We start from the raw sequence: 23,614 nt of genomic DNA on the forward strand, positions 1-23,614 counted from the left end.
GAGGCTGAGCCATGCTCAGCCTTCACCTTGTCCTCAATCGGAAGTTGCTTCAGGCACCCCATGCCACGACTAGGAAGGGCGGTGGAGAGAGCGGGGGCAGATGCACACCCTTCCTTTGCATTCTGTCATTTTTGGCACAGCTAAGAAGTCACATCCGGAGGTGTCCAACGCAGCACTTTGTCATCTTTCTACAGGTCATCGACACTCCACCAGCCCAAAATGTTGGAGAGGTTTTCCTGCACGTGCGGAGGCTGGCTGGCAGCATGCTTCCTCAGCTTGGCGCCCATCACCTTGTAGAGGGCGCAGGCAAGCTTGGTGACCACAGTGCAGACATTGGCGCTTCGGACAGGCAGCGCCTTGTTCCCCAGGAAGGACCAGAGCACGGGCAGGGCGTAGCGCTGGACGACTTCGGGGCTCCTGGGATAAACCCATCCCACAAGCGCTGCCGGAAGAGAGACACAAACTTCTTAACCACCAGCCTTAATGCAAACAAGGATCTACCTCTACTTGTGATTTTGGGAGTCTCTCTGGCTAAGATCAGTGAAATAACAGTGAGAGCCTCATGATCCAGAAATGGGCAAAGCAGCTGAACATCCCCGAAACAGAACCACCAAGCTCTCAGGACTAATTTCTCCAAACAGAGCCTTGTACCTGTGGCAGACTTCACACCTTTACTAAATCATTCCACAATTTATTTCTGCATGAACAGTGACTGAAATGTCAAATTGCCGTTTATTTCCATTTAGAAGTTGTCGAAACCCACGCCAAAGATTTTGAAATGCACCATAGAGAGGCAGTTGAGAGATTTCTAATAAAAGGGATGATTCCATTGTTGTGACCTTTGATGTCAAGTGCCAAAAGTCTCATCTGGCTCTTCCCTTTGCTTGGTGGCACACGGCAAAGGGCAGTATTAGACCACACTTGGAAACTCCAGCCCACCAGAGATGGGTGCTGTTTGACAGCTGGATTTGAAACATCAGTGACTAGCCGGTGTCTTTGGCAGAAGGCTTTTGTGGCTTCTAACAAACAGCTGTTTCAAACCTCAGGCTGTCTTAGGTAATTAGCCAGACCCCATTGCCATGGCATTGGAGCCTCTCCAAATTTTAATGGCATTTCCCCTCACAATGTTAATGGCATTTTTTCTTACAATGTGCGCTGAAATAGGGGAATAGAGAGAGAAGAATGCTACACAGGGGACAGAAATGTAACCAAAACACAAGTGTTCTCTCCCGCTGTCTCCAAAGCCTGCTCTCTGCTCATTTTCTGAACTGTATCAAACACAGACAAAAATCTACTACCAACAGGCTCCTTGCATGGCAGATCTGGCTGAGAGATCAAAACCTGATATGGTCTGGGGACCATTCTTATTTTCTGACCAGGCAAAATGTTATGTAGTCGCCATTTATTATTCTGTGGTGGAAGAGACTTCATTTTCTCTATGCTGTTAATCCACCAGCAGTCATCAACATTTAAACAGCTCCTGAAAGTACCTAAAACCAATTCTGCTAAGCAGGAAAAGGCTTACGGTACCCATTTTAAAATGGGAGTTCATTTGAGCTTACATGCAATTAAAGACATCGGTCACTACGCAACTTGCGCAGAGAAATCTCAGAGAGATTGCCACTAAATCTCAGAGAGAGCATCTGCTCTTTCTAAAGAAGTCCTAATTCCAGTTGAATTCCTTTATTTGAAAAAGAGATTAAAATAGCTGCAAAACTAACTTCCCTATTCCTGGAGATCTACTTTATTCAAATGCTCTGTAAAGGGCCTTTGACACTCCAATCGCTGAAGGTGCCCTTTTGAGATTCAGAATGAAGACACAAAGTGTATTAAACCTTGCATTTAAAGATGCTGGCATAATTAGCAGTGGATTTAGCCCCAGCTAAAGCAAGGCTATAAATAAAGCAAGGCTGTACACTGTCTTCTCTAGCATATATTGAGATTATCATTTTTCCATCCCTTGGCTATTGCTGACATAGCAAGCTCCTCTGAGCAATCAATTATCAGCTGCATTTGGAGCATTTTGGGCAGCGCTGACATAGGAAGACCCTGACTGCACACCCTGAAATGCTCAGTCCAATGGCACTTTGACAGCACAGGCAGGGAGCCTCAGCACTCTGCTTCTGCCCCTCTGCCCCCAAAGGCTGCCTTGCACAAAATCCGGGCCTTGTTAGGCTCGTGTGGGCTGAGTTTTGACCTAAGCTGTGACCCCCAGGCACTGCAGGCTTCCACCTCAAAACTTTCCAAGAGCAAAGCAAGAATTCTGTGAGGACAAAACAAATGGATCCCCTGAAACAGCATTTGCCACCATTTTCCCTAAAGGATCAGAGCTGTCCCGGAGCTTCCAAGAGAGGAGCCAGCTTGGGAATTTTTAGCCCCTCCCTTTCCTAGAGGCGGCTTCTGAGATGCCCCAGTGAGAGCTCAGCCCCGAGGCCGAGCGCCGCCCCCATCTCAGATGCTGCACACCTCTGCAGCAGCCAGGGAAAACCTGCCCAATACACCTTCCATGGGTATTGGGCAGGAGGGACAAGCTCAGCACCTCCTGATTTGGACCTGTCTATTCACTGGCATTCCCTGTAAATTCTGCCTCGGAAGACCTCTTGGCTTAGAAGGGGAGGCCATACCTGAGAGATGCTCCGTGACATCCAGCAGAGCTTGGCCCTTCAGTTCACTCCTTCGGTGGCTGAACTCTTTCATCAGTGATACTTTATCTACAAGGGAAACACACATTTCTGCTCTCTCTTCTGAGGTCATAAGACAAAGGCCAGTGGGGAGGGAAAGGGCAGGGGCAACTACATTTTGTAAAAGAAAGGAAATTCCTGCCGATTTTTGAATCCTTTTCTTCTTTCCTTCCAGCCTACTTGGGAGGATTTTAAATTCCAAAAGAAAAGCTCTCCTTTCACATTTGTAAATCCAAAGTTGTCTGCTGTACCAGGAGCTATGTAAAACATTTCACATCAGGGACCTCAAGAGTTCAATCACATGTAAGCAGTGAAAAGGTTTTGCATCCCAGAGCTTTGCAGAAGTGATCTTCTCCCTCCCCTATGGAAAAGGGTGAGAAGGCTCCAAAATTCACACATCCATTCCCACCTGAAGGATAAGCTGTTTTTAAATTGCAGGTTACCTGTGTGGATCTAGGGACAAGACACCAAGTTACTCATACAAGAGCTATTACTGCTCAGTGCCTCAGTATCCTGTGGGTTTTTGTAACATCTGTGAAATCAGATCTTGGCAGAGAGACTGGAAAATGAACTGATTTCCCAATACTTGACCGTCGTATGTATTTTAGTTTTCCTTGTGCCTATCTGTTGCGGTTTTGGGGGTCTTGTTTGAGTTTAGACGCTGTTGCCTGCATTATCCTGCAAGCCTCCAGTCCTACCACTCTAATAAGCCAAGGCAAGCTTTTCCTGGAGACAGAACATGTGTGGGATGAACTGTGGTCCCTCACAGGGTCACCAGGGCTGGCAGTGACAAAGCAGGCAATCTGCTTCATTGGGAACCACTACAGAGCTACACCCCAGTGTGGGTTTCAGTAGCAGGGTATTATTAAGAGCTCCTTTCCTGCATGAAATACAAAAAGGAGGTCCCAAATTATCTTCATGCAAGCATGCAGTAAAGAACTGATCCTGCTGTCCTAATGAAGCTAATGCCTATAATGTGGAGCCTCCCAGGAGGCTGCTCTGCAGAGGTTCTGATGCGCCGGTGTCCCTTCATGCCAACAGCAAAGCTATTCATTTGGGAAGTCAAATGGGGACCAGGAAAACTCCAAACATCCCTTTGGCCCTGAATTCCAGCAAAGCTGTAGTCCAGCACTTCCTCTTCAGACAAGCAGCACAGAGCCAAGGGCTCCTGGGACTTTTGGGAAATGCCGATGCACATTCAGGCCTGTTGGGGGACTGGTGCGTAAGGACTGCACCTGCACAGCTTCTGGTGGATGTCAGCTGGAGGTTTCCACAGACAACAACAGCTGTCAAGGCACTCAGCGTTCTCTTGACTTGCAGAGGCAGAGACACAGTTGAGGAGAGTCCATGCCAGGGCTCAGCCTTACCTAAGTGAGCCATGGATGCTTCCAGCGCTTTCACAGCTGCGGCATAAACCCCGGGGTCCTTTGAGTTTAGGTTGTTTGTTATTCCTTCAACCAAACAGATGATCACCGGGTTTAAGGCATCTTTCAGGACGCCTATGATTTCAGCCAGCACGTCCAGCGCCTTCTGCTTCACTTTCTTGTGCGTATCACCAAGTCTCGGGACAAAATAATCAAAAATCTGTGAAGAGAACAAACAACATGAAAGCTGGATTAAAATGTCCTTGTTTGAGGAAGGGATGTAGAAATGAGCACTCAGCAATGTAAAAGATGAAAGTGATCCTTCCTGTCAGGTCAGCACTTGCTTGCACAATTTTCCTGTGGGCCACTCACTGGAATGGTTGCGCAACCTCATGCTGGTTGAAAGATTTTCATATATTTTGAAGAGGTTTGGGCGGGGACAGAATAGTTCCTATGGTGTTTCTCTCCACATCTAAATCATTAAATTAATCCCATTTATTGATGCAAAACAGTATCTTTGCTTTCCAAGTATGGAACCAGATATTTACAATGCCCGTTTTTCTACACAGTTGTCTCAAGTTCTGAGGGCAGTTATGATTTTGCCAAAACTATGGCTGGAGGAGATCCAGGTTTTGTTCCGTCTGTCTCAGAACCTGTGTCTGGAGAAGTGCAGGGCTCGGATCAACTCTTCCAGGATCCAGACCAATTGTCTACCTAGCAGGTAGACTTCTGAAATTTAATGTGCTGTACCGCTCTCATTAGAGCAGGTTCAGTCCCTTGACAGCCACATTATCAGGCACCATTTTCTGGACAAAGGGAAAAAGCAGCTCCTGGGAGGAGAAGGAAGAGATCTGTCCCTAGCTATTTCCCTCCTTTTCCAAAGAGAAAAAAACGACCCCCCCAAGAAGGGTGAGCACCGTCTTTACCAAGAGGAATAGGGATGCCGATGGAAACGAGTAGCCAGAGTTGTGCCTGTGCAAGACAAGTCGGAGTTTACAGAAGTATCCTTTGAAAAAAATTGGTTTAAACCTGCCCAGCCTGATACTTCTCTTCCCCATCCAAACCCATTTTTTTGTCTAGAGAATAATTGCCACGCTTTCAGTGGCTGCATTCCCTTCACTTAACCCAAGTGGGAGTAGGAGACAGCAGAAGTTACACCAGCAGAAAACTCTGTCCTCATTTGATGAACAACATCAATAGGCACCTGCCAGACAAATATATCTGGACTGAAATAACTTGTCCTGAAGCGTGGAGCTGAATTAAATATTTCAGGGTAAGAGGCACCAGCCTGTCCCACACAGCCAGGATGTAGTGCCAAGACACACTGAATTAACTTTCCTGCTACAGGCTTGGGAAAGGAGCTAAAGGAAAGGAACAATGAAGACACCCTACATACTTGGACAGTGTTAGTGGAGACGAGCTGGGGGCTGGTTTTACACAGGTCTAGGAGGAGTGCCACTCCTTCCATCCGTGTCTTAAACTCCTTGGCTTCCAGGAGATTGTAAAGCTTCTGGAGTGGCTCCGTTTCTTTCACAGCCAGAGGTAACGTGACCTGGGCTTTTGGGCGGCGTAGGAGGCGTTCATCAGAGGTAGACTTCACCCTGGAAAATAAAACCAAATTAGGACCTGTTGGTGATCATACCTTCGGTTAACTGTGAGCAGAACATCTTGCGGAGGTTTCCTAATGATGTGATTTCAAGCTAGAAAATCCTGACCTGAAAAACAACGTGACACCTCATGACAATCATTACAGGAGACAATCTGCAAGCAACATTCTCACCAGTGCTTACTCAGGAAAACCAAGGATGAGATGCATCTCACTTATCTCCAGACAGCTTCCCAGGTACACATGTCGCACTGCTTTGTGAGGAAAGAGAGACGCTACTTCCAAGTTTAAATGCCTCATCATGAGGGAGGTGTGTGTCTTATAATAAGGAAACTCATCCCTCTGGAGAAGTGTCTCTACAGCAGGCATGACAATCTGGAAAAGTAGCTCAGATGCATCTGAACAGATGGATAGGGGCATATCTGAAGGATCCAGAAAATCAGTAACAGGGATAAAAACAGAAGCCAGACATCCCAGCACTACGCTCACATGATTGCTTCCCTAGAGACTAGATCCACAGCCTAACAAACCCACTGGGAACAACTCTCTTGGATCAGCCGGTCTCTTCCATGAGCATGGGAAGATCCTGACTATGCTACTGAGCCATGTGGTCACTCTCCTGCCAGCGCTGAGCATGACAGAGCTAAATAAATCCCCTCTGTTATCAGAGGACAACAGGTACAAGTAGCTCTCCCACTGGCAGGAAGAGACAGCAAGGACCAAATTCCTGTCTCAAATGCTGATTGCAGCACAGGGGGAAATAAACCAAACATGCTGCCCATCAAGCAAACGGTATGAAGGACAGGAATGTCAAGACAAAACGTCCACATTGAGACACCTGTTGACCAAAGTTGCTCAGGAACTGGCTTGCTACTTACTACTCATCTTGGTACTGTCTGAGGGTAAGAAAACCATGGTTCAGGAAGGCCAAACCACATGCATGGGAAGTGCTATTTTGGGGAACGGCATCTTGCTTCAAGACTGGGACTTCTCATCAAAACCCCCATCTGAAAAAGACTGCTCTCAGAGGAAAAAAAACCCTGCTTGAATTTACTTGTCCCAAGTGAGGCAGTGGAGACATGGCCTTCTCACAGCCTCCACAGCACTGTCCTTGCCACTGCACTGGATCTTCTGAGCTGCAACCGATGGGTGTCTTTTTGTCGCCCATTTTTTGTGGAAACCCTTCCAGAGAAGTTGTGTTCAGAGTAATGCAGAAGGAGACATATTTTTTGATAGAGCATTTGTAGGGAAAGGAAACAATCTCTGGCACAGGTCATCTCCACCGGAAAGATTTTCCTGAGGAAGAGACATGTAAAGCTTGTCATGTGCTTTGTCACATCTAACTAAAGTGCTCAGTACCGTTTACTAGAAGGCAATGTGGCCTGGGGCTTCTTCGAGCCATCGCTCCTCTTCTTCACAGGCTCCTGGACAGATGGGTGCTCAGCCTTCTGCGTTTCCATCCCCTACAAAGGCATAAAGAAACCCCATGGATCTTTAGAATGTAAAATAGGAAATTACCTGTTTAAAACACAACTTAGAACCAGGATCGCTGCTACCAAGGCTTAGGCAAACATTTCGGAACTTACAGAAGGAAACAGGCCAGAGGTTCAGTGATGCCAACTCTTTGTTTTCAATAGCCCAAGGCAGGTTGTGGCTGCTACCATACTGAGCAGCAGTCTAAAATCCCAAATGCATTACTCTTGAGCATAAATGGGAATAATGCAAACTGGTAGGGAACGAATGTTCTTAAAGGAAGCTGCAGAAAAATTTGGACTCTTTGGAGGTTGGCCCATTGTGTTGGAAGTTGATTTGGTGCCACACTCACTCTCCCTGTTGCTGCACAAAGGCACACTCCCTTCTATAATGGAGGTAAAAAGAATAAAAAAACCTCCAGGCAAACAAATGATTTTCCACTGGATGCTGCTGAATTCACCAAGCTTCTTCCAGCTCCACAGGGCATGACAGCAGGGCAGTATTGCCAGAAGACAGACAGTAATTGTAGTAATTGGGATTGACTGGGACATCTTTTGTATATTTGGAAATTTTCTTGGCACTACTGCTTCCTGTGTCTTTTGCAAAGACTCTGTTATCTCCAGAAGCACTGTTCTCACTTAATTGCGTCACTGGGGGCAGAGTAGGGATAGTGGGGTGGGGGGTTATGCTTAAATGTAAACCCATTTTCTCCTCTTTCCCTTCCCTGTTTGTGGCCGATATTCAAAATATCCAATACTACACTTTTCCCCTAATACTATCTATCAGTTCCTTTGTGCTCTGCAGATGAACAGGTTGAGGATCAACAGTTCGTTCCCAGGAGCAAAAGGATTCGGCAGAAAAGGAATGAGATAAGATTAGGTATGTTTGATCTCATATCAGCAGTGGCAATACTTGCACAAAGGAGACATGTCTCCTACCAAGCACTTACTTTCTTCTTAATTCTTGTCAGAATATCTTCCAGGTCACGGGTGGAAAAAGATTGTTCCAAAAGCCTGTTAAATTTTCGGTGACTCAGCATCATTTTCACCATCTCCTGTCCATAATGCCTAACAAGAAAGAAAGAAAGAAAGGTGAACAAACAAAGGAGGAGTGTTAACAGAATAAGCTGATACCTTAAACTCAGCAGCTGCCATACCTGCATGAGAAGGCATTACCTACTCAGCAAAGAGAGAGATTTACCTCCACTTGTCACTGCACAGTGCTGTCAGCTGAACACAAGAGACAAGAGGCGAACGTGGGGCAACAGAAAATACAATCTCACTCTGAAACTGTGGGTGCGCTTCTGTGGCATCGAAGGATCCCAGGGAACAAGCGAAACACCTCTGCTTTGAGTCAGAGCTTATTAGCAGTGCCTTGCTGCCATTGCACAGTCATTTGCCTTTCTTTAACTGGCAGGGAAGCCAGGACCAAATGCCTCATGCTTGCTTTTGATTATTCTATACCATATGTATGCACAGGGGCAGCTAGTTGCTCATGCGTTCTTGGCAGCTATTAATGGGAATTTAATCCTCAAAGTAAGGGGATTTTGGTGGTTTGGGTTGATTTTGCCACTAGGAAACCACAGTTTTCTTCAAGAAGCAATTTGGAGGTCATTCAGTCCCAGATAACAGCATTATAGAAATCTGCAGAAGAGGTTTAGAAAGACTGAATACATTGGCTAAAGATCCCTGGAATATTTCTAGGAAAGTCTTAAGTTAATGAGAAAGAGATGTATGGGATCCTTCAGTGATGAACATTAGCCAACATTTTGGCTTTGTCTTGTGCACCTAAGGCCAAGCAAAACTGTTTGACTGCCTCATCTGATGGCTCTTTTGATCTCAGGAAAGACTCATTCCAGTCCCAGGAAGCTGGCAATGCTCCCTCTTGCGGGACAACCTCAGGTTCCCCAGCACAGTCATTTCCCCAGACAAGCCAGGGCAGTGGTCACAGCACCAAGCCTGACAGAGCTCAAGAAGCGTTTGGACAATGCTCTCGGGCACATGGAGTGACCCTTGGGGGGCCCTGCGCACGGGCAGGAGCTGGACTCGATGACCCTGATGGGTCCCTTCCAACTCAGCGTATTCCGTGACTCTGTGAACCTCATCCACACAGTGAGGTAACTTAATATTTCCTTTAGCTTCCACTCTTCTGTGGTTTTGCCCTTTACAGCCAGACACCCAACAGTTTTCCTGTTTTAGGAGGGGAAATGAAGATCATTACCTTGTGTCCTCGTGACAGTCCTGAGCAAGCGTCCCTGCCGCGTGCGCCAGCCTCTCAGCCCTGGGCGTTCCTGCGAGCTTCGTGACTCCAGTTTTCTCCATCAAGGACAGGAGGAGTTGGGCCGCGCACTTCCGCACCTGGACGTGGCGGCTCCTGGGAAGAAGAGAGCAAACACTGGGGCACAGGGAGCAGAGGGACACAGCGCAGGCCTTGGCCAGAGCATGCTGTCATTGCTGGGGGAAGGAGGCCTGGATTCTCCCTGACACTTGGGACACCTGTAGAAGGTTCTGTCCTCAGAGAACCACAAAGTTAGCCCTGTACAGAAGGACTGCCTGCAAGCAAGAGCGAGGAACTCAGTCTCCCTGCACTATCTGATACTCAATGTCTTTCCCCAAATTCACTCGGAGAAAGAGGGAAATTAAAGACAAGCCAGGCTGACCCATCAGGGGCCAGCCGCTACACAGACAGCTGCAGCAGGATTGAGGATATTTCCACCCATTTACCCCCAAATCTGCAGACCTTGGGAAAAAAACAAATGCAGGCAAAACACGCTGTGGGACATGAAGTTGCAGAATATCCAGCAATGCAGCCGGTTTCTTCTGTGAGGCTTGGCAAGAGATACATCTGAACGTTTCCCCCTTTTCCAAAGCTGAGGAAAGGGTGGCAGTCAGTTTAGCCAGGTTGTCCTGTTCTAGAGAGTGTCTCTTGGGGACTATCAGGCCCAGCACCAACACTTAAGGCAGCACCTGGTTCAGCTGTCCCATGGCAGTCGGCCTGTGAAGGTGCCTGTACAGTGATTCATCATCTCAAGGCTAACATGAGACATCAGTTTGAATAGAAAGGGGGGCTCTAAGGCCAGGACAGTCATACAAGACTCCTCTTGGCCGGAGCTGCACCTGCTGTGCAGGCTGTGCCACACCCAGCACGTTGTCCCCCATGTGCTCCATGCCCCAGCAAGAACCCTCCTTACTTCTCAAGGGAATGGCATAATGAGGATGCATGGTTTTTCCCAGGGCCTCTGTGGTTAGGGCTGTGAAATATCAAAGAGCGCTCACAGCTGCAGTTGCAATTGTCCCTCTTCCCACAAAACCACAGGGCTCTATCCTTAGCCTTTGCAGGCACTTTCACTTGCCCGCCATTCACCACATCTAGGCAACTCGGACAGACTGGGAGAACTCCAGGAAGCAGCAGCAAGCTGAGTCAGGGGAGGTTGAGGTTGGATATCAGGAAAAAGTTTTTCACCCAGAGGGTGGCTGGGCACTGGAACAGGCTCCCCAGGGCAGTGGTCACAGCACCAAGCCTGAGAGAGCTCAGGAAGCCTTTGGACAACGCTCTCAGGCACATGGTGGGACCCTTGGGGTGTTCTGTGCAAGGCCAGGAGCTGGACTCGATGATCCTGATGGGCCCCTTCCAACTCAGCATATTCTGATTCAGCTCTGTGATTCTGTCAACTAATGGGCTGCACGAGGGCAGAAATAGGTGACAAGAGGAAAGAAGTGAGGTTGATCGGAGAGTCACTGAGTTCACAGAAGATGCAGGATACAGGACCCTTCCCTCCCACCATTCCCATTCTCTCTCTCAGCCCTTCTCCCCCCCACACAATAGAAGGTGAAGAATATCACTAAGACAAGAAGAACCTACTGGACTCCACTGTCCATGAGAGCAGTCATTGCTCGTGCAGGAGTCACATGCTCCACCATGACTCCCAGGGTCTGACTGGCTGCTTTCTGAACAAACTCTGGGGAGTTCCACACCATCTGGAGAAGGACCCGAGCAACCTCATCCACCTCCGAGTCCATGTCCTTCTGCAAGGTCACAAAGAGCTCTCCAAGAGTGACGATTGCACAGTAAGACACCTTTGAGCGAAGGTTGGTCACCTGGGGAAGTCATGAGGGGAAACATAAGAATCACCTTGAAAAGAAAACCAGTTGCCTTAGACAAAAGTCCCAGGAAACGACAACACTTCCAGCTGTGTCCTGGGGAACACAAAAGCACAGGCAGAGCAGAAGAGCACAAGCACAGAAAGGCACTTACTCTGGCACCAACTTGTGCTAGGCCTCAGGCCTGCTTACTGCAGGCCTGAAACATATTATTTCACTTAAAGTGTTCTACTTAACTCTTCTGTAATGTCCACTGCTTTGGTTTTAGGCCCTTTTATTCAAAAAACAAAGAAACAAATTAAAGCAAGGGCTGCTCTCAAACCATAAAGGCACAAGCCATAAAGACAAAGGAGTCATTTACTCCTGTTTGAAAAAGCAACAGCAGCAGTTGAAGCCCTCAGCCAGGAAACAGAAAACACAGGCTCAAGTCTACAGACTAATTGGCAGGGTTGAATCACAGCTTGGGCAGAGATTTGGACTGCAGCAAATAACATAATTGGTGTCTCCGTTTCTGCATTTGCACGTTGCATGATAATGGCAGCTCGCTCCAAGAGGAGAGTGCCCGAGAGTGCCCGACCTAGCAGTAAATAGAGCTACACGTGCACACAGATCCTATAGAGAGCTGACAGACATGAGAAATATAAGGTCTAGAAACAGAAATGAAGGCAGTCCCTGAGCACACAGGGAGATGAACAGGCACATATCTACTCTACACACCGTGTATGAGGCACGGAGGACGATTCAGAACAATGTTCTTACCTCGTTGGTAAGTGCCAAGCAAACCTCACGAAGTCTACAAAGAAGGACTTCTGAGTGGGACTCAGCCAGGTGTTTGATGCTGAAGAGTCCCTTCTCCTTCAGCTCCCTGAAAGGCAAGTACCAAAAAGATTGACTTTCTCTCCACCCAAGAACTAGGCAGCACCCTCTGAAATTACCAGGCTGGTGGCTCAGTCAAACAAAGGGAGGTGCTTTTCAGGCAGTACTTGATGAAATCGTGGCACTCGCTGCCACAGGTTGCTGTGGCTGTCAAAAGCATACACAAATCCAAGAGGCAAACAGAGGGGTTTCAGAGTCTTCGTTTGTGGCCGTTTAACAAGGCAGCCTTTCTGAAGTCTCTGGCACATGAAGTCCCTATGTCAGTGCTTCCTGGAAGCTGTGAGACCGTGCCATGCTGCTGTTTCTTGTCACCTCCCTGTGACTCTATGGCACAACTCAGTGCATTTCTCAGAAAGAAGAACTCCCTGTAGCTGCTCCTGGGACTCACATGCGGAAGGTCACAGGCAGACCCCGACTCCTGCCACTGCTGCCAGCAGTGGGGCCAGAGACAAATCTTACTCAGTCCCACTGGGCCCTGAGGCACCCAAATCTCTACACTCCAAACTGCTGCCATCCTGCTTCTGGCTTCAGCCAGCAAATCATCTTGTCCCACAGCTTTCTCTCTTCCCTCAAGATTTCCTTTGCAGCTCCACAGAGCAGCAGGCAAAGCGAGGAAACAGCACGGACCTGCTGCAGCTGGAGCACTGCTGCAGAGCAAGGCCAAGAAAAGGCTGCTCTCAAATCTTTATCCTCTCTCTGCTCTGGAGTGGTTTCACTGGTGCCCCTCGGCCCTCTGGGCTGTTGGGGCTCAGAGGCACTAGCAAGATACTCTCCTCACCTACCTTAACGCTAAGAGGGAGAAAGAGGGAACGGGGCCTTTCTTACCAGTCATCGCTGCTGAGCAAGGAGAGTGCCTCGAGCAAGGACTGCTGTGGCTCCAAAGAGGCTCCGTCCTTCTGCCCCTTCCCACGGAGCGGCTCCTCTCGGCGCTCGGCACCAGTGGCCGTCTGCGGGGTCACTGTAAGGAGAGGGTCAGCCCTGAGCGCTGCAGCCCCGGGCAAGGCACCCCGCCATGGAGCGGCCTGCAGCCCCATCTCCCAGCCAGGCTTCCATGAGGTACAAACTGGCACTGGCTCAGAGAATTCCCTGCTCTCTGGCTCCTTGCTTTCTCCCAGCCCCCCCCAGCTGGGCACAGCTCCTTGGCTAAACCTGACAATTGCCCACACAGCGCCAGCTCCCGAGTGCCACAGGTACCACAGCCAGCGGCACCTTCCTGAGGCCGCAGAGCTCCCACTCCCTGTGAGACAGTGCCCACCAGCAGGACTTGCTACCCCAGGAGGGACCCCTCAGCTGCCTCTCTTGTCTCAGCACCCTGATTTCCCCGAGCCCTGAGGACAGAGGCACTCTGCAACTCCCTGAGGAAAGACCTGCAGCTGCCTCGTGACAGCACCAAGCCGAGCCTGAACAACCGAGCCCTGCTGGGCCCGGCTGAATCCCCTCAGAGCAACTACCAGGGAACAGCGATACCTGACCCTTCACACCTCACAGCGCCTCTGTTCCCATTGACTTCAACTGCTCTAGACAGAGGGCAGCTGAGTGCACTTACATTTCAGCCTGCTATTGGGAAGGGAGTAGTTCATGGAGTTTGTTCTTTCTAAGCATCACAAATCTTTACTATTTCAGTGAAGTACACACTGGCTGTATTTCAAAGATGCTGAGGTGAAATTTGTTTGCCATCAAATGGACTTGTGTGCACACTGTGCAAGCCTAAGCTTTCTCTTATGGAAAAATGGAATCTCTAGCCCAGATGGTTGATAAAAAAGCCTTCCAAATGCAAATTGATGATATGAATACCTAAAGACAGATGCAATTTGTGGGCAGATGAACTCTCTTGATAGTCAGTTTACAAGGTATGAGAAAATTCAGACGATAAATCCATTTCTTATGAAACCCATTTGTCATCAAAAGGACTGTTCATCATAAATTTCATGTCATGCACTCAACAGGTCGTTTTCTAATGTGTACATGGAAACATCTGAGCTGTCTCAAATGATGGAGTTTAAATATTGCACAGAATCTAGAATATTCAGATGGGAGCTAATCTGGCTGTCACTGATGTAGCCCTGTCACTGCCATCAGTGGTGTCACTGCAGCAGGATGTCGATGTATACATCTATATTCAGAATGAATGGGGAGCCACGTCAGGCTAGTTCTGGTCAATTGTGACCATGGAAGTAGCATCACTAGAAAAGAGCACTCAAAGTATCATTCCTAGCTCCCTTCTTCTTATCTCACCCTACTCAGGATCATAGCACAGGCAGGCTGCCCTCAAAGGAGAGGCAAGAGCCACTAGGGACTATGTGCTGTGTATTCACGGCGGGCAGCAAACAGCCTGGGAGCACCAGGCAGCCCCTCCTGGCTGTCACCTGCTACACAGGCCGCTGTATTTGGGTGGGGTGACACAGGAGGCGCTGCTTGTTCCCTCTTGGCATTGCAGGCCGTGGGATGGCAGCAGCGAGAAGCCATTGGGCACTTCTGGGAGCAGCAGCACGGCTGCACCAAGTGGCTGACTGCCATGCAGAGACAACCCTTGCTGGGAGAGCAGGAAAGCTGGCTGCAGAGCCGGACAGCAGCACAGGCAGAGGGCCAAGATGGAGAGCGGACAGTTGATCGTGGTGGTACTCGGAGGTGCACAGTGAGCACACCCTGCCAGACTGCCCCGAGCTCATCCCTGCAGTTACAGCTGCCTCCTGGCACCAGTGCTGTAGTTTGGTCTATCAGGATGGGCAAAAGCCAGAGCTTAGGTCTTTACCACTACTTTATGCAGCTCAGCTTTCCAATGGATCTCTAAGAACCAAGTGCTCCAGTACTGCCGAGCTGGAGTAACTCAAGAGTAGATTTGCTGTCCATTCTCAGCACAGGCTATGAACCCAAGATCCCAGCTGTGGTGGCTGAGGCAGGAGGCGGTTTGCGCTCCTTGTGCAAGGAAAACCGGTGCAGGAAAAAGCTGCTGTGGAGCAGGCTTACCTGAGGAGTTGCGTGGGAAGCTGCCGTCTCCATGGATGATGGGCTTATTGGGCAGTAAGGGCACATTGTCCTGCTTCCTCAAGACCTTCTCCTTCAAGGCACTACCAGGGTGTTTTCTCTGCACACTGGAAGCTGTGCCATTGACAGGCAGTAGGCTAAAGCCTGCAGGGACCAAAGAGGAGCTTGGGAGTGGAGGCTGACAATGGAAAGGCCCAGAAAACTTCCTGGAGCTGGGTAACGTCTCTTTGTTATCCCAACGAACTTCAAGTATAACAGTGGCACAGTACCATGGGAAAGTGATCACAGAATCACAGACTCCTAGAAGAGTTTGGGTCTGAAGGCACCTTTTACCACCATCTAGTCCAGCTCCCATGAGCAGGGACATCTTCAGCTAGAGCAGGTTCCTCAGGGCCCCATCTAACACGGCCTTGAACACCTTCAAGGATCGATCAACAACAGCTTCTCGGGCCAAACTCTTCCAGTGTTTCATCCCCTTCATTATAAAAAAGTTCTTCCTAATATCTAATCGAAATCTACCCTCTTCTGGTTTCAAACCAAATTGCAGGGATGCTTCCCTGAAGAAACAAGGAAACCCCAGTATTGCTTTTCTTTTGTTTCCCTGTTTCAGAAGCTGGCTGGGGAAGTTCCCAAAAGAAAGCGCAGATAACCTTGCGTGATGCCCTCGGGCTGAGTGCTGCCTCCTGAGGTCCCTGCTGCTGCCCTGGGGCAGCGCACACAGCACTGCAGTCAGAGCCCCTCAGCCGGGATTCAGTCGGGAACGCTGCTTGCTCCTGGGGCTACAACAGAAGCACTGGCTCGGGGCTTCAGCACAGCTCTACAGCGCCAGCTCCTCAGCAGGGAGTGGTGGGAGAAGGGTCTCTGGGGTTTTCATTAGAAGGAGTTGAATTTTGTTTCTTCCAGGTTGCACCTTGGTTGAAAAGCATTCTTTTGGACCCACTTTTCCTGGAGGCTGCTAGCCAGGAGAGAGTCTGAAGCCCCAGTGTACTTTGCAAGACAGAATTTTACACTCTGAAGGACTTCAGAGGGGAAGGTGGGAAGCTGATATTCTGTTACTGACTCAGTGAGGCCCTGGGCAAGACACTTCATGCCTCTCCATTTTTCTTTGGGGACCGGAAATACATCCTATGCAAACTCCCACTTGGATGCGAGTGTAACAGCCCCCCGGTCTCAGGGCAACACTGTGCAGAGGGCAAGCGAGTGATCAGAAAGGACCCCAGGTGTAGCAACCACTTACTTGCTGCAGCTGCATCCCCGGGGTCAACTGTCTGTGGAAGCAGCTGCAAGGACGTTTCCTTTTCTCTCTTTGTCTTGATCTCTGTCTCCAAAGGCCCCATTGGATTCCGCTCTAAGTTCCTTTGAGCCAAAATGCACAATGCAGCACGGATCTACATGCAATGGGAATGCATCAGAGACTGTAAGCAGAGACACACAAACCAGACACAACATCTCATCAGGAGCACAGAGTCCATCGAGTTCCACAGTCCTTGATGCAGCTCCATGTACATTCCAATGGTTCCTGAAGAATGTCTCCTGTCCTCACCTTGGCAATTACACACAGTGAGGTGGAACGCTTTATTGCCATAACCTTCCACTGCTCCAAGGTACTGTTTCTCCGCCTATGTCAAGAGGCCCTGCTTGAAGCAAGAAAATCACAGGAGTGCTCCAAGACAGATGAAGAGCCCACATGACCGGTGGGCAGGCAGTTCCCTTCCTACATGGCAGGAAGAATAAAAACCATGTGCAATACGCAGCAAGGAGGGGTAATTAGCTGTTGCTTAACACTCATGGCCAGGAATTGCAGCAGTTTCTCACTTCTGGCTTCTGAAGGACTCAGCTGCTCTCAGAGACCGTGAGGCCAAAAAGAGGAGTCACGTGAAAACAAGTTGCAGAAACATTGATGTTAATGTGCAGAAAAATTGAGAGTGAGAGGGCTGTGAGATACAGCAAGAAAGGTAACCAGGAAAAATCAAAGTCTCCCATTTTATTTTGCAGCCTTGCTTACACTCAGCATTAGAATCCTTGCTTCTGTGCTTCCGAGGATGCACTTTGCCCACATTCACTGATGTGTAGCTTGCTCTGCCATTCAGAACTTCTCTACAAGGGCCTTTGCACATAAAGAATGCTTCTGGCATGACCTTAGCACCATCTCCAAACCAGTGACCTTGCCACCACTGGAAATAGCCAAGCAATTGCTCTGGAGCTGTCAAATATATTCCCAAGAGAATCCCCATCCCCCAAGAGTGGAAGATTATGATTTTCAGGGACATTTTGGGCCAAACACTAAACAGTCACTGGAAAGGAAGTCTGCTCATCCCTGTCCTTATCCCTCACCTTTTGAAAGCCATCCTTCAGGGCTTCGGCATTCGTAAGGCCAGCACCGGTGGGGTGATCCGTCTCCTTGGCCTGGCTCAGTGGGAGGCCTGTTAATGGAAGCAAAGGTTCCTGTAAATCTCTGGCACACTTCAAGCCCCCAACAGCGCCACGCTGGGCAACAGGCAAGACAGCTTCCAGACTGCGGAGCTCTGATAAGGCCCAGAGATTGTGTCTGAGAGCAGCAAGGTACATATGCCTAGAACCTCTCCCAATGGATGGGCTACTGCCACAGTGCACTGGCAGCAGACATGGCATTGCTCTGTTGGCCAGCAGAGTGAAACCTCCTGCATGATGAAGGCCTCACCCCTGGGTGCTGGAGAGCCGCTGTGTTTGATAGAGAAGGGCAGAGACGGAGCTTGCTCCTGACAGAGATTCTTATCTGCCCTAATTCATGCTGATTTTAGTACACATCTTCTTCCTGGGTCCTAAAAGAACTCCTGGGTTCTAATACCTGTAAGCATTTAGATCAGTATTTTCTTCTCTTTGTTGCAATATTTTAGAGGACATGAAAAGAAAAGCTTAGGATTGCAGGAGTGTTAGCCAAACGTGAATTGTGTTCTTGAAACGGGATCATTTGCTTTCCCCGAGGATTTTCATTCTAAACTGTGTGAGATTGGGCCACTTTCAGGCCAGTCTGACTAAAGGCTGATTTTCCTAATGGAAGTGGAACAATGTAACTCGTTCTGAAATACTCCCCAACAGAGCCCTTAGAACTCAGAGGATGAGTCACTCTTTACATGGCTTCACAGAGGATAAAATCACATGGCAGCAAAGTAGCAAAAAACCAATGTCTTAAATCAGGATTTTTTTCCCTGCAAAATGGTCAGCTTAATAATAAAAAAGAGTTAGATATGGGCTTTGAGGAAGGAGGGCTATTCTGGATTGGGGGCAAGGCCTCGGAAGGTAAGAGCATCTGGGAAGTTAATAGGGAAAAACTACTGACTCCAGGGTAACCTCCTTGGGAGCAGTGCAGTCAGTCCCAAGTGCAAAGTGGAGACACAAAATATGACAGAGGCCACAATGCCACCAACATAAAGTATCTGAAGCTACACTATTTCATTGGAGAGATTCCCAGGTAACTTCTAAAGAGCTGCACAGGGAAACACGCTCCTGCCAGCAGCCACTTGAGGCAGACCAGGGAGACACCCTGACCCACTTCCAGAGAGCCAGCACAGGAACAGCCTGGCCTCTGGGCTGCCCTGGGACAGCAGGGAGCCCAGAGCCCTGTGCTTTCCAGGAATGGCTCAGCTGCACACGCACCCTCCTGCTCCTCTCCCGGCCCCACAGCTGAGCAGCCCTACAGCTACACGGGGCACTGGGAGCTGCACAGCTCATTGCAGGGGGCACATGCAGGGCAGAACTGTTCCCTGGCAATGTGCCCAGGCTCTCTAGGCTGGCACAAGAGCCTTCCTCCCGCCAGAGAGCGGCCCAGCTCCCGCCTTACCTCTTTGTGAGGCTGAGCCATGCTCAGCCTTCACCGTGTCCTCCCTGGCAGTGACCCCGGGGGCAGCGCTGCTCAGCTGCCCCTGCCGGGGCTCCTGGGCCAAGGCCCCCTGAGCAGGCTGCGAGCGGAGACCTGCACTGCCAAGGCCGGGCTTCCGCACGTCAGTTGGCACCAAGCCGAAAAGTTCAGCCAGGTCCCTTGGGAACAGAGGCATCCCAGGTCCTATCACACACCATGAATTTTTTTTCTTCCTCTGGGCTTTTGTTGTAGACTCAGAAGAAGCTGTAGATCAGGTACAAGGGAAGAAGTGAGTTAGTTGAACTCCCACCTTTACAATCACCACAACTAATGGGTGAGGCACTCGAGGGGTGTTTTAATATTGAGAAGATCGCTTTGTTTTTATTTTTCATGAGACTAGCATCACTATAATTGGTCTGAACTCTATGGAGCTGGCAGGACAGGAGAGAGACATTCCACTACTTTGCTTCTGTGCTGCTCATGGCTCATCCACTAGTTGGGGATCCCTTTCCTTCCAAACAGTTGGCAACCCACAGGGGGGTCTCTAGAATTTGACAATTCCACCTAGGAAGTAATTGCTTTCCAAAGCCAGTTTTCAAGGCCTTTGTTTCTGTAACTCCCCCTCAGTTCTCGGCTGGGTTTTGTTGGTGGTTTTTATTTCTCTTTACAACAAAGGCAGTGCTGGGACACAAACAATGGCACCACGTGTTAGAAGCTGCAGAAGATTTGCAATCAAAATTAGATGTCCCCAGTATTCAAGCAGCCCATATCTGTAGGGAGCACATTGTTCATGCAAACGTTCCAGCTTTTCTCTGCTTTGTTGCTCCAGGGGTTTATTCCCTGCTTTCTCCCCTGTGGAGACACCCAAACCCAACATAAACATGACCTGCCTCAAAACATTTCTGATCTTCGCTAATCCTGACAATTCAAAATTTTCTTAATGGAAATGGCAGGGGCAGGTTAATCTGAAATGCTCTCCAACGGAGCTTTTAAAACTCAGAGAACTAATCATTCTGTACAGGCCTCCACCGATGATAAAATCATGTGACAGCAGGGCAGTAAAAAGGAATAACTGTCTTAAATCAGGATTTTTTTCCCCTGTAGAATGGTCAGCACAATTATAAAAGCGTAACAGGTAAGCTTTAATGAGATAGCTCATTTCTAGTGCAGAATTAATCCAGCTAAAATGCCACCTTACATACTCAGCAATACTTCTCCCCAGATGCATTCAGCATTCCAGCTGCATATCAGCAATTACGGAGTCATTCCAAAGGGGCCTTGCCAAGGATTTGGCAGAACTAACCCTGAGGCAAGGGACCAGTGGATCTGATCCCTTTTTCTGCATCAGCAAAATTGTTCCTTCAAATCTCACCTCTCCTATCATTCCACGCCCAGAGATGGCAAAGGAACAACACCACTGTCATTGAGGCTTTGAACTTGAAAGCAGGGGCTGACACACATGCACCAGACACCGCATTTTGTCTGGCACAACTCTTCTTGTCAGGGCTCAGGCAAGGCAGGGAGGGGGGACAGGGCAGAAGCCATCTCCTCCCCCAGCCTCAGCCTGCACTACTGACACGGGCAGAGAGAGTCGGGGAAGAGATTTGCCATCGTGAACCTGCCATAGGTGGCTTTAGGCCTGTGCTGTCAGAGGATGACAAACTCTGATCCTGCATAGGCTGCATCCATTTGGAAGTCTCCTTCCCCTTAATTGGAACATTAACAAGGCCTTTCTGTCTAAGGAGGTTTCCCTATTTCTCCCCATGCAAAACCAGGCAATGTCCATGAATCTCCTTCAGATCGCAAAGGCTTCAGCACAGAAACTGCCCCAAGGGAAGGTGTCCTCCTTCAAAGGCAGGAGGAAGGAGTGGGAACATTTCTCCTTTCATGCTAAATGTCTTTTTTTCTCTACTAATTATGACCTTAGAAAGGGTGCAGGGAGACGAAAGGCATGTGCAGGATGGAGAGGAATGTTTTCTTTTCTTGTGGCACATTTCCCGAGCCCCAAGGTACCAGTGCAGCTCCTGGAGTAATTTTCGCTGCACCACCGGAGCACACTCCCAGTGACCAGGCTCTGGGAGAGTCCACTGAGCCCATCAAGGAATTGAAAGGGATTCGAAGAAATTTAAAGCAGGATGGTTTTCAACCCAAATGTCCCAATGCCACCCCTGGATCAGCATTCCAATGGTCATTTTAGGGACAGACATGCCCTGTACCTACTTGCATGTTCAGAGTTCTTCTCTTTGCTTCTGCTGCTGGATCTTGGCCTTGAGAAAATGGAGGACAAAAGAACATATGAGCAGGTAGAAAGAGAAGGGCATGGAATGTGTGTAGCAACAAAGGAGGCAAACCTTCTTAGCATGGTCCCCCTGATGAAGGAGGAAATGCAACACATAAACCCAACTGCAAAACTGCAAACCAACCCAACTGCAAACCCAATTGCAAAGCTGATGAATTGTCCTTAAGCTTTCAGTTGCTGGAGTCCCACAGAGCTTGCCAAGCTCCGGCTGAAACACAGCAGTCATTCTTCAACTTGCATCAGACCTGCCCAGTTCTCTCCTTTTGGAGCCAAGTGGCTCCTACAGCCTCTGTGAAGCAGCAAGAGCTGCTGAGCTGAGACACAAGTCTGTATGGAGGGCAGCTACTTTTGTTCTCCTGACAAAGCTTGACTTTGCCTGCTCATGCCTTACACTGGTGACAGTCTCGGGCTACATGGGGTCATAGCACTGCTCTCTCCTGAGAATGACAGTACACCTGCTTGCTCTTTCAAGGACAAAAAGGCCTTTTCCAACTCAGCTGCTAGGTAAGGATACTCAGATTGCACTTTAAAAGCCCTACGGATGCTTTTCAATTGCATCTTCTGTGACTCCTTCCTTATCCTTGTCACTAGGATAAGCTTGACAGCTACATTTTCTCACACCTATATCCAAGCTAATATCTTTGCATCAGGTACAGTCCTGTAACTCTTCTCTAGCACCTTGCCCTCTTTGATCTTAAGCCCAGATCGAAATACTAGACATCGATCAGATTATACATCTGTACCCCAAGTTTTATCTGGGCTCTGGTTTCACGGTGGAGGCCCAGGCACAGAGAAGTCACGCCTGACATTTACAGAAGCAGCACCTGAATTTGCAGACACCTCCTCAGTAGCCAATATTTGCCCTGCCATATTCTCATGGCTGCAGAAGTTGACAGTCAAGGATCACAGTATTCAAAGAACTGCAGTATCCAGATCCATGCAATACAGTTCCCAAATGACACCACAAACATCATAGAGGGAATCAGCAGCCAAGTCCAGCAGAGGACCTGTTCTGAGGAGCTCTTAAGCCCTGCCTCCTCTTCCCCACAACCACCTCTGCTCTTAGGGCATATGGTGTTGGGTTTGCCATTGCGCTGGATCACCACAGATGGGCAAAATGGGGAATACACGGAGGTTTGCCTAAATACATGGGAGAGATGACTGTGGAAAATAACCTCACAAGACTGAAAGAGCGAGAGGAACAGCACACTGGAGCAGCAGACACCTTGGCTTACCTCATCTCCGGGGACTCCTGGAAATCCAGCTGCAGAGAGCTTGGGACAGACGCTGCCGCACTGCTCACAGGGGGACTCACTGCCTTGCGTATTGGGGGGATCAAAGGTGGTCCCAATGACCCCTTCTTCATATCCCCACCACTGGAAAACAGCAAGGAAGCCTGCAAAGAGTAGAACACAGTACTCCTCAGATCAAGCATCCAGCCTTGCCCCCATTCATGCCTGAAGACATTTAGCCATGGTGTTAGCTGGGACCTGGCAGAAATGTCAAACTGATGGAGCAGCTTGGTCTAGGACAGGGAATGGAAAGGGAAGTGGTGAGTGAGAGACCATGTCCCACATTTGCCACTTCTATCCCTGTGCTCACTTCTCTGGAAATATGGCTGGATTGCCAGCTGGCATCCACATGTTTGGCACCAAGATGTCCTGTGGTGCCACTGCCTCCACTGGCCTTTTGGATCGTATGGGAATGGGCTTGGATCCCTGTCCCTAAAGCACCTAACAGCCAGTGCTGATCTCCAGCCAAGCCCCCACAAAGCCATTCTGCAGGATGTCCAAACCTGCTTTTCTCAAGCCCCTCCTTTCTGCTGCTGCTTCCCTTCCCTCGTACAGTTCCCCAGCAGCCTTTGAGCCCCGATGCTGCTGAGCTCTGGGGATGCTCGGTGCTCTCCAGCTCCCACACATCCATCATCTCAGGCTCACTGGCATTTAGGAAGTTCCACAGAGCTCCCTGCCCTGCTGCTCTCTGGAAGGCCTCTGCCGGCCCAAGTTGCTCCAGGGCCCCCATGCCATGTCCAGCAAGGGGGGTGGAGGCAGCAGGGGCAGATGCACACCCTTCCTTAATATCCCATTGCCCCTGGCACAGCTAAAGAGCCAAACCAGGCCCTGTTCAAACTTCAGCGGAAGGATCACTTCCTGTCAGGGATACGCTGGGCCCTTTCTCAGCAAGGCTGGAATCAAGTACACAAGCCTTGGGTTGGACATTCTGTTTACCAAAGCTGTTGTTCATCCGCCTCCTCCTGCACCCCACGGCAAACCCAAAACAACTGCAGGTCCTGGCCCTGCTGCAAAGGCAATCGTGGGGGTGGGCTCTGGACTGCTCTCCCCATGGCCACCTGCCATCCCTTCCCTCTGGACAAAGGCATGCACGATTGCAC

General features: G+C 49.3%; 1 protein-coding gene across 1 annotated transcript; it reads right to left on the reverse strand.

Moving 5' to 3' along the window:
• Positions 1 to 188: 188 nt before the first annotated feature.
• On the reverse strand, positions 189 to 22,588 carry LOC138107012 (TOG array regulator of axonemal microtubules protein 2-like). Its single transcript, XM_069008342.1, has 16 exons — positions 22,458 to 22,588; positions 21,144 to 21,190; positions 18,906 to 19,187; positions 17,420 to 17,508; positions 16,323 to 16,473; positions 15,068 to 15,229; positions 12,926 to 13,058; positions 11,984 to 12,089; positions 10,986 to 11,221; positions 9,345 to 9,497; positions 8,074 to 8,191; positions 7,011 to 7,114; positions 5,442 to 5,646; positions 4,049 to 4,265; positions 2,625 to 2,711; positions 189 to 442 (listed from the first exon to the last, which is right to left on the reverse strand). The coding sequence occupies exons 1-16, from the start codon at positions 22,586 to 22,588 to the stop codon at positions 189 to 191; spliced, it is 2,475 nt and encodes an 824-aa protein (XP_068864443.1).
• Positions 22,589 to 23,614: the final 1,026 nt, after the last annotated feature.

The sequence above is a fragment of the Aphelocoma coerulescens genome, chromosome 3 (genome assembly GCF_041296385.1).
Source record: "Aphelocoma coerulescens isolate FSJ_1873_10779 chromosome 3, UR_Acoe_1.0, whole genome shotgun sequence".
In the NCBI taxonomy this organism is placed as follows: Eukaryota; Metazoa; Chordata; class Aves; order Passeriformes; family Corvidae; genus Aphelocoma; species Aphelocoma coerulescens.